The 16,006-nt window shown below is 44.9% G+C and overlaps 1 protein-coding gene across 1 annotated transcript in view; it reads left to right on the top strand.

Moving 5' to 3' along the window:
- SLC38A7 (solute carrier family 38 member 7) overlaps positions 1–14,512 on the top strand; it is a 25,435-nt gene extending 10,923 nt beyond the window's left edge. The window contains exons 6-11 of the mRNA XM_067470949.1: positions 3,865–3,922; positions 5,178–5,292; positions 8,826–8,973; positions 10,580–10,779; positions 11,469–11,523; positions 13,250–14,512. Of these exons, the coding sequence (XP_067327050.1) occupies positions 3,865–3,922; positions 5,178–5,292; positions 8,826–8,973; positions 10,580–10,779; positions 11,469–11,523; positions 13,250–13,352 (679 nt within the window). The 3' untranslated portion in view covers positions 13,353–14,512. The remainder of the gene's footprint in view (positions 1–3,864; positions 3,923–5,177; positions 5,293–8,825; positions 8,974–10,579; positions 10,780–11,468; positions 11,524–13,249) is intronic.
- Positions 14,513–16,006: the final 1,494 nt, after the last annotated feature.

Raw genomic sequence — 16,006 nt, 5'->3', positions numbered from 1 at the left:
TTATTATTATATTAGCTTTGAGCGCCGACTGAAAAGAAGCAGGGGAGCTGAGGGATGATTTATTTATCAGGAGATTTTACCCCAGTTCCCAATTGAGAAAAAGACTTAGCCGATTTGCAATGGAGGTTGCCGATTAGGAACCAAATTTACCACCAAGTTAGAAGGGAGGCTGTTCAATTTCACCCCCTCCTTTATTAAGAAAGTAATAACTTAGTAGTAATTACACTGCGTATACTGTAGCGTGACTGGAGAGAAGAATGTAGATTTATTTGGTTACTTTTCCCTACGTTTCTGCCACCACGTGAGGTAAGTTGTAATATTGTGAGAAATGGCACTTCGTACACAGAATAGACGGAGCTGAGGCAATCTTCAAATAAAAGTTAACAATTTTATTAAGTACACAGCGTGTGCTTGCAAGACGTAACTTTTCCTTGTTGCACTTGGAATAATACTTGTAACTTTAACAGTTCATTCTTTCAAGTAACACAGTATCTTTCTGACGTAGAGCACTTGTTTCAGACAAAGTTTCCATACAGGGATGTTTCCCTTAGTTGATCCTCCCTAGATCAAATACTAAGTAAACTATTCTTTAGCCTCTTCTTAGACTAAAAGAATTCTAGCTATGTTTCACCATTCGGCTGCACTAGCCTGAGAAACTTCCAATAGCCAAACCCAGCTTTTCAAAACCTCCAAGTTTTGCTTCACAAGTCACTCCGCCACCTTTCCTTTCCTTCTCTCCCAACTCCTCACTCCTCACTTTGTCTGAACCTAACTCCTGACTGCTCACTCCTCTGAACCTAGACCCTAACTGATTTTTAACTGTCGTTTTTTCAAACTCTCCCCTCTAAGCTCCTCCCACTTCCCTCTCTCCTCCATCGGTCTCCATGGCAACGCACATGGAGGACTCCTCTGACTTAGGCCGCTCCAGCATTACTGCAGCCAATCTAAACACAAATACAATTAAAATCATACAATTTATAATCAACTCCTGTACACCGACGTTTAGGAAAAGTGTTGGGAACCTTTTCCTAAAAATCTTCAGAGTTTTTGATTCAATCCAACACTGTAAAACAGGCAATTATTGTGACAGGTTTATTTGATCAAGCCACCTTGCTGGGTGGAAAGTGCCGTACTGAATTGAAGTGCCATTCAGCTTTAAGTTTTAAGCATGAATTTTAAACTCGTGTCCTGTGTTTAATCTCTGATTGAATATGTATTTTATAGAAAAACGTTTTCATATACACCAGTGGTTCTCAACCTTGCTAATGCCGTGACCCCTCAATGCCGTTCCCTATGTTGTGGTGACCCCCAACCATAATATTGTTTTGTTGCTACTTGATACCTGTCATTTTACTAATGTTATAAATCATAATGTAAATATCCTATATGCAGGATGTATTTTCATTCACTGGACTAAATTGAGCACAAATACCCAATATGCCCAAATGTGAATGCTAGTGAGGTTGGGAAGTGGGGCGGGGAGGATTGATTTTGTAAATTGGGAGTTGTAATTGCTGGGATTTATAGTTCACCCACAATCAAAGAGCATTCTGAACTCCACCAGCGTTGGATTTAAACCAAACTTGGCACACACAACTCCCACGACCAACAGAAAACACTAGAAGGGTTTTGTGGGCATTGACCTTGAGTCTGGGAGTTGTAGTTCACCTATATCCAGAGGAGTGCTGTGGATTCATGCAATGATAGATCTGGACCAAACTTGGCACGAATACTCAATATGCCCAAATGTGAACACTGGTGGAGTCTGATGAAAATAGACCTTGATATTTGGGAGTTGTACTTGCTGGGATTTATAGTTCACCTACAATCAAAGAGCATTCTGAACTCAACCAACAATAGAATTGGGTCAAACTTCCCACACAGAATCCCAATGACCAACCGAAAATACTATGTTTTCTGATGGTCTCTGGTGACCCCTTTGACACTGTATCATGACCCCCTCGGGGGTCCCGACCCCCAGGTTGAGAAACACTGATATACACCTTTTATAGAACTACATTTTAATAATATGTGTGTAGAATGTTTGCAATGTTTGTGTGTTTTAACTCGAGCCACAAGGAAAGGCGGGTAAGAAATAATATTGTTGTTGTTGTTATTAGTGTTATTGTCAATACCTTTGAGCATCTCTAACCAGTGTTGTCTCTGCAGTTGTTTTCTTTCTTTTCCCTATTCTTGAACCCTTTCATAGTGTATGCAAAACTTTGTCCGAACTTTATTTTGGGCTGGCAATTTTCCATTTTTTTCTAGCGCTAGCCCTTTCGAAAGAGCAGCAACAATTCACAGTCGGTCTTCTACCGTTGTTTGCAAGGATGAGAAACTGCCCTCTGGTTTTACTGATGGACTGAGAAAAGAAATGACCAGGATGCGGTCCAAGCATTATTCCAGGGAAAGAATAATAATAGCAAATACACATATTGAAATTTATTTATTTATATTTATCGTGTCAGGAGCAACTAGATATTTGTATTACATTTTTAACAAAAACAAAATTTGCGAGCTTGGTAGTTGATTAAATGTCCTTTGACCAGTATGTGGCCCCTTGGAGTGCCTCTGGTGTTGCCGCAAGAAGGTCCTCCATTGTGCATGTGGCAGGGCTCAGGGTGCATTGCAGCAGGTGGTCAGTGGTTTGCTCCTCTCCGCACTCGCATGTCGTGGATTCCACTTTGTGGCCCCATGTCTCGAGGTTGGCTCTGCATCTCGTGTTGCCAGAGCGCAGTCTGTTCAGCGCCTTCCAAGTCGCCCCGTCCTCTGTGTGCCCAGAAGGGAGTCTCTCGTTTGGTATCAACCATGGATTTAAGGCTCTGGATTTGAGCCTGCCACTTTTGGACTCTCACTTGCTGAGGTGTTACAGCGAGTGTCTCTGTAGATCTTAGAAAACCATTTCTTGATTTAAGTTGTTGATGTGCTGGCCGATACCCAAACAGGGGATGAGCTGGAGATGTCTCTGCCTTGGTCCTTTTGCTATTGGCTGCTACTTCCCGGCGGATGTCAGGTGGTGCAATACCGGCTAAGCAGTGTAATTTCTCCAGTGATGTAGGGCGCAGACACCCCGTGATAATGCGGCATGTCTCATTAAGAGCCACATCCACTGTTTTAGCGTGGTGAGATGTGTTCCACACTGGGCATGCGTACTCAGCAGCAGAGTAGCATAGCGCAAGGGCAGATGTCTTCACTGTGTCTGGTTGTGATTCCCAAGTTGTGCCAGTCAGCTTTCGTATGATATTGTTTCTAGCACCCACTTTTTGCTTGATGTTCAGGCAGTGCTTCTTGTAGGTCAGAGCACGGTCCAGAGTGACTCCTCCCAGGTATTTGGGTGCGCTGCAATGCTCCAGCGGGGTTCCTTCCCTGGTGATCATCCTCAGTGCTTGGGATGCTTGTCTGTTCTTAAGGTGAAAGGCACATGTCTGTGTTTTAGATGGGTTAGGGATCAACTGGTTTTCCCTGTAATAGGCAGTAAGGGCACCTAGAGCTTCAGAGAGCTTCTGTTCTACCACCTCAAAGCTCCCTGCTTGAGCGGTGATGGCACGATCATCAGCATAGATGAAACATACTGAAATGTATTTCTATAAAAGATACATATTAATCCAGACAAGCAAGCCACTCCAAACCCAGCCTTGGACTCCACACATAGTTGGATGGGGCACCCAAAGGCCATCTAGTCCAACCCCTTTCCTTCTTTCTGCTAGGCAGGAAAGCACCATCTAAGCCCTCCCCGCAGATGGCCAAACTCACCAGAGCCAGTCAAAGCATTGCATTTTTAAATGGCTGGACACTTATTGTATGCACCAACTATGATTCTATATTAAATGTTTTGCACCAGCTGAAGTGTTTTTCCTCCCGCAGACCTTCCTCCTGGATGTCCGTGTTCAACGCCATGCCCACCATCTGCTTTGGCTTCCAGGTAAGGTTTGTTTAGGGTGGGGTGGAGGTCTTCCCTGCCTTGGGGTTGCTTCCTGTTCTCTGCCTAATAATACTGATGCCGTTGTGCTTAGGAAAAGCCTGGGACAGGAAAGGCATTCCGGAGCCTCATCTTGGACTGGATGGCCTTTGGGGGTCCCATTCATGTTGCATCTCAGTTCAAGAAACGAGACCATAAGATTAAATCCACCACACTGGACTGTAGGAAAAGCAATCCTTGTTTATTGATGAAAAATTGGTTACAAAAGAAAGGTAAATACAAAGTCAAAAAGCCACAGAAAAACACAGCAGTCAGTAGAATCTCTGAACTTGAGCAAAATTTCAAAAGCCACAATACAAGAACCAGGAACCTGTTAGTCTTTTACTAACCATGAACTTGATAAATAAGCCTCTGGGATTAGCGGCCATGAAACCCAGGAATTCTGCCAAGGCACAGCCACAGTCCCAAACGTTGCTTGATCTAAAGAGACACCCGGCAGGAGGCCTCTTAAACCAAAGAAGCTATTCTTTGAAACGCCCCTTGACTTTGAAGCCTGGGCCTGTCTCTCCTGTAAACGATGTGACCTTCGTAGAAATTGGGAAACATTTCTGTCTCTAACTATCTGTTCTCTTCGGTCCTCATTAAAAAACCCAGGTGGAGAGATATTACGGCTAGTGATATCACGGCTAGCTTCCAAAACATTTTCCTCCAGCTGTTCAGCCTCACTCCCATCGCCGCTGACCTCAGCATCAACAACAGATTCCACACTGTCAGGGTCAGAGAGAGCTTGCTCAGTTGGAAAAACTATCGGAGAATCCGGTTCACACAGATCAGGATCAGGCTGAACCCCAACAATTCATTTCTTAGATTCCAATTTTTTTTAAATTCTGAACCCAGCAAACAGCACAGTGCTTACTCAGTACTGTTTTTTCACATCTCAAATAGTAGTTCAGTTGGGAAAAGCTCTCCTCGTGCCAAGAGATGAGAAGGAAGGAGGGCCAGCATTTTCCTATAGACATTGACGACAAAACTCCCAATTTATTTGTTTACTTACTGCAATTATATACCATCCCTCTCAGCCTACAAGCGACTCGGGACGGTTTACAGTTGGTACCAAGACGGTAAAATACAATTTCAATATAATAAAACAATCGGATAATAAAACCATAACAGAATCAATAAAACCATGTTTTATGCTACCCTTCCTGGTGAATCCTCCTGACGCAAGCCTTCTCCATGTTCTCTTTCTTTCCCAAAGTGCCACGTCAGCAGCGTCCCTGTCTTCAACAGCATGAAGCGCCCAGAGCTGAAACCTTGGGGAGCAGTCGTGACAGCAGCCATGGTCATCGCCCTCTTTGTTTACATTGGTACAGGTATGGAAGAGTTGATCCCAATATGATGTGTGGTTTGAATGAAATTGTGTGAATGGGGTCTGCCCAAGACTGAAGACACCACCCTAAGAAGATTGAGGCCAGGAAAAAACTTACAAAAGGAGGTGAAGAATTCATGAACTGCTGAGACTGATGATCAGATATAGTGATTAACTCTTGGGTTGAAAACAACATGTTTACAGGGTCGAAAGACAATAATTCCTTGCGTTGAGAAGGAAAACCAAAACCAGTTAAGAAGGAAGAAAAGGCAAAATCTTTGCTGGAACTGAACCAAACAACCTGGCCACCATTTACAACTTTTTGGAACAACATCAGCAAGAAATATGCTATATAAGAGACCTTTTTACAATCCAAAAGTGTGACAGACAGCACAGCCTGGTCACCCCTGCTCCCTTTTTTTAAAGGATGGAGTAGATGGTGTATTCGGCAGAATGGCAGATTTACAGGCAAAACAATCTGACCCATGTTCTCTTCTCCACCACAACCACTATCATCATCATCATCAGTTAATTACTTATTAATCGCCCTCCATCCAAGATGCTCTAGGCGATTTACAAACTAAATTGTAAAGGATAAAAATGCATACATACAGATATTGATAAATTAACATAGATCATAAAGCTCTAGTAAAAAGCCAGGTCTTAAGTGCTAGAGTAAAAGGCTCTAAATCACGCATGGCTCTCATATAGGTCGGCAAGGAATTCCATAAGGCAGGGGCAGAAAGAGAAAAAAGCTCTGCGTCTGGTCCTTTCCAAGTGCACTACTCTAGGACCCGGTACATGGAGTAAGTCACGTTGGGCTGGTCGTTGCGAGAGAGACAGTCCCTAAGGTACGATGGACCCCGGCCGTAAAGAATTTTAAAGGTCTGAACTAGCATCTTATATAGACCACAGTAATCAGTTCGAAGCCAATGCAAATGCCGCAACTGGTGTTATATGGCATTTCATGGGCATTCTTGTGAGTAGCCTAGCTGCCGCATTCTGAACAATACGGAGCTTTGGGTCGTAGTCATCGGAAGGCCCACATACAGGGCGTTGCAATAGTCCAGCCGAGACGTGACCGTGGCATGGATGACAGTTGCCAAGGTAGGGTACCAATTGCCTCACTTGTCGTAGATGGAAAAAGACCTGTTTGCTGGCAGCAGCCACCTGAGCTTCCATTGTCAGCTGCGAATCCAAAACGACACCCAATCTCTTAATGGTGGGCGAAGGAGATAGGGCGGCACGATCGAAGGTGGGTAGCAAATGGGTCAGACCAATTGAGCAGCCATGCCAGAGAATCTCAGTCTTCGCCGGGTTCACCTTCAGTCTGCTAGCACGTAGCCAGTTTGACAGAGCTTCCAGGCATAAGGTGAAATTGCCTGGTATTGACGTTGCTCCAGGCTCCAAACGCAGAAGGAGTTGGGTGTCGTCCGCATATTGATAGCAGTCTAGGCCGAAACTCCGAGCCAAACTAGCAAGGGGTCTAACGTAGATGTTGAAGAGAAGAGGAGAGAGAATTGCACCTTGGGGGACCCCACATAGGAGGGGAGATCTTTCAGAGACTTGATCCATATACTCCACGTATTGAGTCCAGTTTCGGAGAAATGAGTTGAACCAATTGAGGACCTGACCGTGAACTCCAGACATGGCAAGACGGTGAATTATTAGGTCGTAGTCAACGGTATCAAACGCTGCAGTAAGGTCGAGAAGTACCAGTAGCGCTGATCCACCATTATCAGACTGGCGATGAAGTTCATCTGTAATGGCAACCAGGACTGTCTCCGTCCCATGGCCAGGACAAAAACCTAACCGACCATGTCATCCAAAACTTGTTGCAATTGTCCCTGTACAACCCGCTCTATCACCTTGCCTAAGAATGGAAGGTTAGAGACAGGACGATAATTGGCAAGCGTCATGGGATCCAAGTTAGGCTTCTTTAGCCTCTATTAGGTTGTCCGGGAAGAGAGCCATTGACCATACGGAAGAAGGGATGGTAATGTATGCATGGAGAGTGAATGAATGAATGAATGTTGGAGTATATGTGAATGTTTCCCCTTCTTTGTTTATGTAACCAATAGGGCTGTGCAACAAGGTTGTTTGTGCCTCGTAGGTCATATTATTTCATAAGATGTGTACCTATGAGGCAATATTAAGAAACGTGAGGGGTTCCCACGCAAAAAAGACTTTAGAATCATAACACTCGCCTGTGGCTTTTCGTTACAGTTCAGTAAACTTCGTAAGTCTCCCAAAGTCAGTTGGTGCAAAGCCAAAGAGGGCATTCCTCTTTCATTTAAGATTGCCTGTCGCCATTGGGAGGGCAAGTATGTGTTGTAAGTACAAATGTATCGAATTTGATGCAATTTACGACGACTAATGAAAAAAATTGCACACTCCTAGTAGTTATATGAGGGGTATTTTTTAAGTAAGGTCCGTTTTGTTGGAGACACGAGTAGTTCGCGCGCATACCGCAACGAGCGTGTGCATCGTGGACCGGCATGCCTTGGGAACAACTGTGCTCAGTTTCTACTCTGTAGCTCACCTGTACGGTTCTGTTCTGTGCTTTCAAAATGTTTAAGACTATCAACTCACCCTCCGCACGTGAGATTCGCTCAGTGATACGGTTTTTGTCAGCAAGGAACCTGCCTGCTGCAGAAATTCATCGACAGATTTGTGAAGTGTACGGTGATACTGTTATGAGTGAAAGCAAAGTGCGTAAGTGGGTACGACAATTCAAAGATGGCCGTGACAACGTCCATGATGAGGACCGCTCCGGTCGCCCTTCTTTGATTACAGACGATTTGATTTGATCGCACACTCAAATCTTTGGTTTTTGTGGTACTCTGTTAGGAGTTTCAGGACCCAACGGGAGCACAGTTTCCTAAACTTTAGGCGTTCAGAAACAATGTTGTAAAGCACTGATCTCGACACGTCAGGAAATTCGTTTGAGAGACCTGTTATTGTGAAGCGCCTATTCTTTCGAATCCTCGCTTCAACCGAAGCCACCAAATCGTCTGTAATCAAAGAAAGGCGACCAGAGCGGTCCTCATCATGGACATTGTCACGGCCATCTTTGAACTGTCGTACCCACTTACGTACTTTGCTTTCACTCGTAACATTATCACCGTACACTTCACAAATCTGTCGATGAATTTCTGCAGCAGGCAGGTTCCTTGCTGACCAAAACCGTATCACTGAGCGAACCTCACATGCGGCAGGTGAGTTGATAGTCTTAAACATTTTTAAAGCACAGAACAGAACCGTACAGGTGAGCTACAGAGCGGTAACTGAGCACAGTTGTTCCCGAGGCATGCCGGTACACCACGCATACGCTCGTTGCGGTATGCGCGCAAACTACTAGTGTCTACAACAAAACGGACCTTACTTTAAAAATACCCCTCGTATATAGTCTGTGCATTTTCTTTCTACCTAAATCAAGTTGTCTCACTGGAAATGAAATTAAAAGAACATTTTAAGATTTCAAAAGTCCTTCTGAGGCTGAGACACATGTCCTTCCTTCCTTCCTTCCTCTGCCAGGGGTCTGTGGCTTTCTGACCTTTGGCTCCCGGGTGGATCAGGATGTGCTCATGTCCTACCCGTCCAGTGACGTCCCGGTCGCCATCGCCAGAGCCTTCATCATCCTCTGCGTCCTCACCTCCTACCCCATCCTCCACTTCTGCGGACGGTGAGTACACAGCAGGGAGGAACAACAACAGCAGCGCCTAGTGGATGGGAGACCCGTGAGCTCGGTAGCTGGTCCCTAAGATTTCTATGCCTGACTTCTTATTGCTTCCTTTCTGCTTCCCTGGAGACTAGGACACAATGGAGCAATGGTGTCAAACGGCAGGAAAGCAAGGAGATTCCACTTCCTCAGAGAGAGCTGTTCAGCAGTGGAACTCTCTCTCTGCCCCAAGTGTAGTTGAGGCTCCATCTTTGGAGGCTTTGAAGCAGAGGCTGGATGGTCATCTGTCAGGAGTGCTTGGTTGCAATATTCCTGCTTCTTGGCAGAATGGAGTTGGACTGGATGGCCCATGAGTCTCTTCCAACTCTCGGAGTCTATGATTCTATGAACAGGGACTCAGACAGCAGAACAGACACCACAGGGGTGGTAACATTTTCCTATGCCATCCAAAGCATGCACGTGTGTGTGTGTGTATGTGTGTGTGTGTGTGTGTGTGTGTGTGTGTGTGTATATATATATATATATATATATATATATATATATATATATATGAACTTACACTTAAGAAATGTCACTGTTCCAACTTACAAACAAATTGACTTAGGAACAAACCTGCAGAACCTCTCTTGTTCATAACTCGAGGACTGCCGGTGTATAAAACTAATACGTAGAGGTACACACACACACATATATCTCAATTCCAGATAGCATAGAGTGTGTGTGTGTATATGTATGTAAGTGTGTGTGTGTGTGTGTGTGTGTGTGTATACACACACACTGCTATCTGGAATTGAGGTGTGTGTGTGTGTATATATATATATACACACACACACACTCTGTGCTATCTGGAATTGAGATATATGTGTGTGTGTGTGTGTGTGTGTATATATATATATATATACACACACACACACTGTGCTATCTGGAATTGAGATGTGTGTGTGTGCGTATTAGTTTTATACACCGGCAGTCCTCGAGTTATGAACATTTTTAAGCATAACTCCAGCCACACACACACACACACACACACACACACACACACACATATATATATATATATATATATGGCTGGAGTTACCCTTAAAAAATGTACCTGTTCTGACTTATATTAAAAAAACTCATATAAAAACAGATATATACATTTAAATACACATTCCCTATGCTATCCAGAACACATACACGTGTGTGTGTGTGTGTGTGTGTGCATATGTATGTATGGCTGGAGTTATGTTTAAAAATACCTGTTCTGATTTATATAAAGAAACACACACATATATATATACAAACATACATAGCATAGGGAAGGTGTCTGTATATGTATATATCTGGAGTGACACTTAAGAAATGTCCCTGCTCCAACTTACAAACAAATTCAGCTTAAGAACAAACTTGCAGAACTTCTCTTGTTCATAACTTGGGGACTGCCTGTGTGTATGTATGTGTATACACACACACGTGCATACACTAAACTTGGGGACTGCCTGTATATAAAAAAAAACACACGTATATATATCCAATCTTGTTTGTAACTGGGGGTGGTGGGTGGGTGTGAGGGTGTGTTGGCCAGGCCGGTGGGTGACCCCCTTGGCCGTGTCCCCTTGCGTTGCAGGGCGGTGCTGGAGGGCCTGTGGCTGCGCTTCAAGGGGGAGGCGGTGGAGGAGGACGTGGGGCGGGAGCGGCGCCGGCGCTGGGCCCAGACGGGGACCTGGTTCCTCCTGACGCTCCTCCTGGCCCTCTTCATCCCGGACATCGGGAAGGTCATCTCCCTCATCGGCGGGCTGGCCGCCTGCTTCATCTTCGTCTTCCCAGGTAAATAAACACAAAGAGAGCATCAACTTCGTGCCAAAGTTAGTTTTAGTTAAAGTGGGTCATGTTGGGTCTGTGATCCACATCGGCATTGCGTCATATTGGGTCTGTGTGCAAAGCTCGGCCCAGATCCATTGTCAGTGGATTTCACAGTGCTCTGATTGTGAGTGAACTACAACTCCCATCATTCTCAGCGAGACACCCAAACCTTACCAAGTATGTAATGTGGGCCATGTTTGGTCCGTATACCAAGTTTGGTCCAGGTCTGTCTTCAGTGGGGTTCACAATGCTCTACCAGTGGGTGGACTACAACTCCCATCATTTTCAGTCAGTCCCACAAACCTTGCCAAGTATGTAAAGTGGACCATGTTGGGTCTGTGTGCCAAGTTTGGTCCAGATCCATCTTCGGTGGGGTTCACAGTGCTTGGATTGTGGGTGGACTACAATTCCCATCATTCTCAGCGAGACACCCAAACCTTACCAAGTATGTAATGTGGGCCATGCTGGGTCTGTATGCCAAGTTTGGTCCAGATCCATCTTCGGTGGGGTTCACAGTGCTCTCTGATTGTGGATGGACTACAACTCCCATCGTCCAGGGTCCATTCCACCCATCCTTAAAGTGGGTCATGAGGGCTAAGTCTGATCTGTCCATTGTGCCTTAATGCCACCCTGTGTCCTTTCCTCCTTCGCAGGACTCTGCCTCATCCACACAAAGCTCTCCGAGATCCAGGAGGCCCGTCCGGCCAGGTATTCTGTTAAATAATGAATGAGTTTAATGTCTGCCTAGAGCAAAAGTATCTGGCCGTTTGACCAAAACTTCCTGTAATTTGTTTGCATCTGGAACACCCTCGTTTGGCATCGATGAATAGAGTAAACTTTACAAAGTCCTAGCATCGCCGTTTCCTCCCGTTGATCAAACAGCAAATAACAGCATTAGTAAAAAAATATTGGAAAGGAAAATTAAAAACAACATCAACCCAATTGATGAGATGTAAAGAGGAACTTTCAGGCTCAAACACTTCTTTAGGTAGATCAAAAATCCAGGTAGATGATGGAAGTCCAATGAAAAGGAAGAGTAAAATCGGATTTTCTCTCTTGTGGTGAAATGAAAAGGAGAGGAATGCCGTGTGGTAAGCTGGATCATCATGCAAACGAACGTTATTTAATATCCATCTAAAACACAGACATGCGCCTTTCACCTTAAGAACAGACAAGCATCCCGAACTCTGAGGATTATTACCTGGGAAGGAATCCCACAGGAGCATTGCAATACACCCATATCCCTGAGAGTCACTTTGGACCGTGCTCTGACCTACAAGAAGCACTGCCTGAACATCAAGCAAAAAGTGGGCACTAGAAACAACATCATACGAAAGCTGACTGGCACAACCTGGGGATCACAACCAGACACAGTGAAGACATCTGCCCTTGCACTATGCTACTCTGCTGCCGAGTATGCATGCCCAGTGTGGAACACATCTCACCACGCTAAAACAGTAGATGTGGCTCTTAATGAGACATGCCGCATTATCACAGGGTATCTGCGCCCCACACTACTGGAGAAATTACACTGCTTAGCCGGTATTGCACCCCCTGACATCCGCCGGGAAGGAGCAGCCAATAGTGAAAGGACCAAGGCAGAGACATCTCCAGCTCATCCCGTTTGGGTATCAGCCAGCACGTCAACGACTTAAATCAAGACATAGTTTTCTTAGATCTACAGAGACACTCGCTGGAACACCCCAGCAAGCGAGAGTCCAAAAGTGGCAGGCCCAAACCCAGCACCTCAATCCATGGGTGATACCAGATGAGAGACTCCCCCCTGGGCACACAGAGGACTGGGCGACTTGGAAGGCGCTGAACAGACTGCGCTCTGGCACCACGAGATGCAGAGCCAACCTCATGAAATGGGGCCACAAAGTGGAATCCTCAACATGCGAGTGCGGAGAAGAACAAACCACTGACCACCTGCTGCAATGCACCCTGAGCCCTGTCACATACACAAGGGAGGACCTTCTTGCGGCAACACCAGAGGCACTCCAAGGGGCCAGATACTGGTGAAAGTCTGTGTTTTTTTTTTCTTTTTAATCTGTGTGTTTGTTTTGCTCTGTTAAAATTGTAATACAATGGTATGGTTGTTGATGACACGATAAATAAATAAATAAACATCTATATGCGCCTACTTGCTCAGCTGGTCCGAGGTTTTGGGCTTGAGTGTTACCAGTATGCTAATGACACTCAGCTTATGTTGAAGATGGATATATAAACCCTTTTTCCTAGTTCCAACAGACCTCACTACCTCTGAGGATGCTTGCCATAAATGCAGGCAAAACATCAGGAGAAATGACTCTAGAACATGGCCATATAGCCCGAAAAAACCTACAACAACCTTTCATACAATTTCATTCCATCCACACACCAGCCCCTATCCATGCCACCTCTTAACCATCCCTGTTTTTGCTTCTCTCCACAGCTGGTGGGTGATGGTTTGCTATGGTGTCTTCATGGTTGTCCTGGGAGCCTTTATCTTTGGGCAGACGACAGCCAATGCCGTCTCCACGGACCTCACAAAGTGACCCCTCGGATGCTGCCCTTCGGATGTTTGGTGGGAAGAAAGACATCCGGACTTTGTTCTTGGGAAACAGTTGACTCGGGTGTCCCTTCCTTCCATCTTCCGTTCCAGATTCTTGACCACTGGACCCGGGGTTTCGCCTGTTTTAATGAACTCGTCCTATTTGAGCTTTAACACAAACTGAATTCTCCTTTGCCTTTTGGACTATCACTTATGGGAGTGAAAAAGGGATTCTGTATTTCTTTTAATATTTGGTCTTGTGTGCACTTGTGTTAATGGGACGCAGGCCGTTCACAACACAACTTGCACTCTCTCTCTCTCTATATATATATATATGTAGACGACTGGTTAATTCCACCCTTACCAGGGATGTCACAAAACGCATGGGTCTCCTGGCTAAAGAGACAACAAAACAGTCCCAGGCGAAGCAGGCCTGTAGCCCGCTTGTCGTGTCCCGGTGAGGCCCTCACACTGGTCCCAGTTTGAAAAATGGCACCCACATTCCATGTTTACAAGCCTTTGGGTGACAGTCGCAGTATTCCTTTGCTGGGGAGAGGCTTCTTTTTGAGTTCTGACTTTGTGGAGCTCAAATATGGCTCAATTGACTGAGCCAACTGGATTCCCCCAGAACGGATACTTGATGGCTTTGGTGTAAACACTGTTCACACTACACCGCTGTAGCACATTGCTTCTCCTTTATCATACGGGCAACCTCAGGCTCGTAATGGAGTGCAGCACTAGAGTTTCCTCCTGAAAACTGCAAATCCCAAGGATGCAGTTGCAGCGATTGAAATGAGATGCTATAATTCCCATTTGTGGGGTGGAAGGAGGGCTCGTTTGTGCATGCATTTCTTGCAGAGCGCCATGCAGGTTGCAACTTTACTTGAATGTTTGCAACACAGCAGCTTCAAAGCCCTCGTTGCCCTTTCCTTTGGGAAAATGCGCTAGAAACACTCATTTTGGCAAGATCAGTCAATTCATTTTTTAAGTGCGAAAATAATGGCGGAGGGTTGTTTCTTTTTTTCAAGGTGCTAACTTTTATTTTATTTGTTTCCTGTCTCAAATGTAAATGGCTTGGGATCAGGAGGCTTCAAGGGACAAGGTCACTGTGAAAAATAACAATGACTAAGAACAATAATAATAAACACTTTGACTTCTTGCTGACTTCTTGATTCCTGTAGGAAATTTAACTTTTGGTTTATGACATCACACTCCGGATGAAACCAGAATCGAAACTCAGAAATTAAGTCAGAAATAAATAAATGAGGGAGTCAGGTCAATATAAAAAAATTCTGGGACCTATATTTCAAAGGTAAAGAATCCAATTCTCAGATGGAAAACCCCAGCAAGAATTCTACATATTATATTATACTATACTATCTTATATTGTGGATCCCCCAGTAGTGAAGCAGGTTAAACTGCTGAGCTCCTGAACTTGCTGGCCGAAAGGTTGGCGGTTCAAATCTGGGGAGCGGTTTGAGCTCCTGTTCTTAGGCCCAGCTTCTGCCAACCTAGCAGTTCGAAAACATGCAAACAATGTGAGTAGATCAATAGGTACCGCTCTGGTGGGAAGGTAACAGCACTCCATGCAGTCATGCCAGTGGACACATGACTTTGGAGGCGTCTACGGACAATGCCAGCTCTTTCACATAGAGCGCCAACCCTGAGCCGGGCACGAATAGACTTAATGTCTAGGGGAAAACTTAACCTTTACTATATTACACTAGCTTGGGTACACAGCACTGTCTGGAGTATTTGAAAAAAGTCAATATATTATGCAAAATGCATAAGGTTGTGGGGGAACTACAACTCCCATCATGCCAGGTTAACGCCCCAAAACTCCATCAGTACTTAAAAGGTTGTTATGTTGGGCAAGATTACTCTAAATACCTCATCAGTGGGGTTCAGAGTGCTTTCTGGCTGTAGGGTAAACTACAACTCCCACTATGGTGAGTCAGGCCCCTCAGAAGACACCTACTAACCCCAAGGAGTAACCATCACTACAATGAATTTTTCAGAGCTACCTATCTGACCATCAGCACATCTGAAGCTTGTTTTCTCTACTGAAGGAGGAGATTCCAAAATGGGGATCTCAAGCCCAGGAAAAAAGGTGGACTCCTAACCCAAAGAGATACTTTCTAAACCAATAGCTGTTGCAACTCAGAGTGGGCTTCACCTTGCTTCCAAACACCAACACACAAGAGCTGTAGTTTTACAGTTTATTGAGGAAAAAATCCAAGTCAAAATAAAGAATAAGCATTGTAAAGTTCCAAAGATTAAGGTCAAATGCAGGATACAGTTCCAAAGATCTTCAGGTAAAAGCAGGAGACATAATCCTATTGGCAAAGTTCAAGCCAGAGTCCCAGGTACAAGCAAGGAAACATTTGCCCCAAGAATCACCATGCAAGAAATCCCAAGCGTACTGCTTTTCAGGCTAAGGTTATTCCATGAAGCTTTCAGGCTAATAAGCTACGTTGAACTGACGCTTTCACAGAGATTCCAGGAGGCCTAAACATCAAAACATTCAGCTCCCAGCATCATAAAAGCATTGCGACGACCTTGCACCAGGCTAGCCTCCCGTCTGCTTGCCAGACGCGAAGTGCGCCTGACCCGGGGATCAAGACGAGCTTCTTGGGTCAAATCCTTATCTATACTTTA

The sequence above is a fragment of the Anolis sagrei genome, chromosome 8 (genome assembly GCF_037176765.1).
Source record: "Anolis sagrei isolate rAnoSag1 chromosome 8, rAnoSag1.mat, whole genome shotgun sequence".
Classification (NCBI taxonomy): domain Eukaryota; kingdom Metazoa; phylum Chordata; class Lepidosauria; order Squamata; family Dactyloidae; genus Anolis; species Anolis sagrei.
The sequence above is the reverse complement of the archived record's forward strand: the minus strand, read 5'-3'. Positions and strand labels throughout refer to the sequence as shown.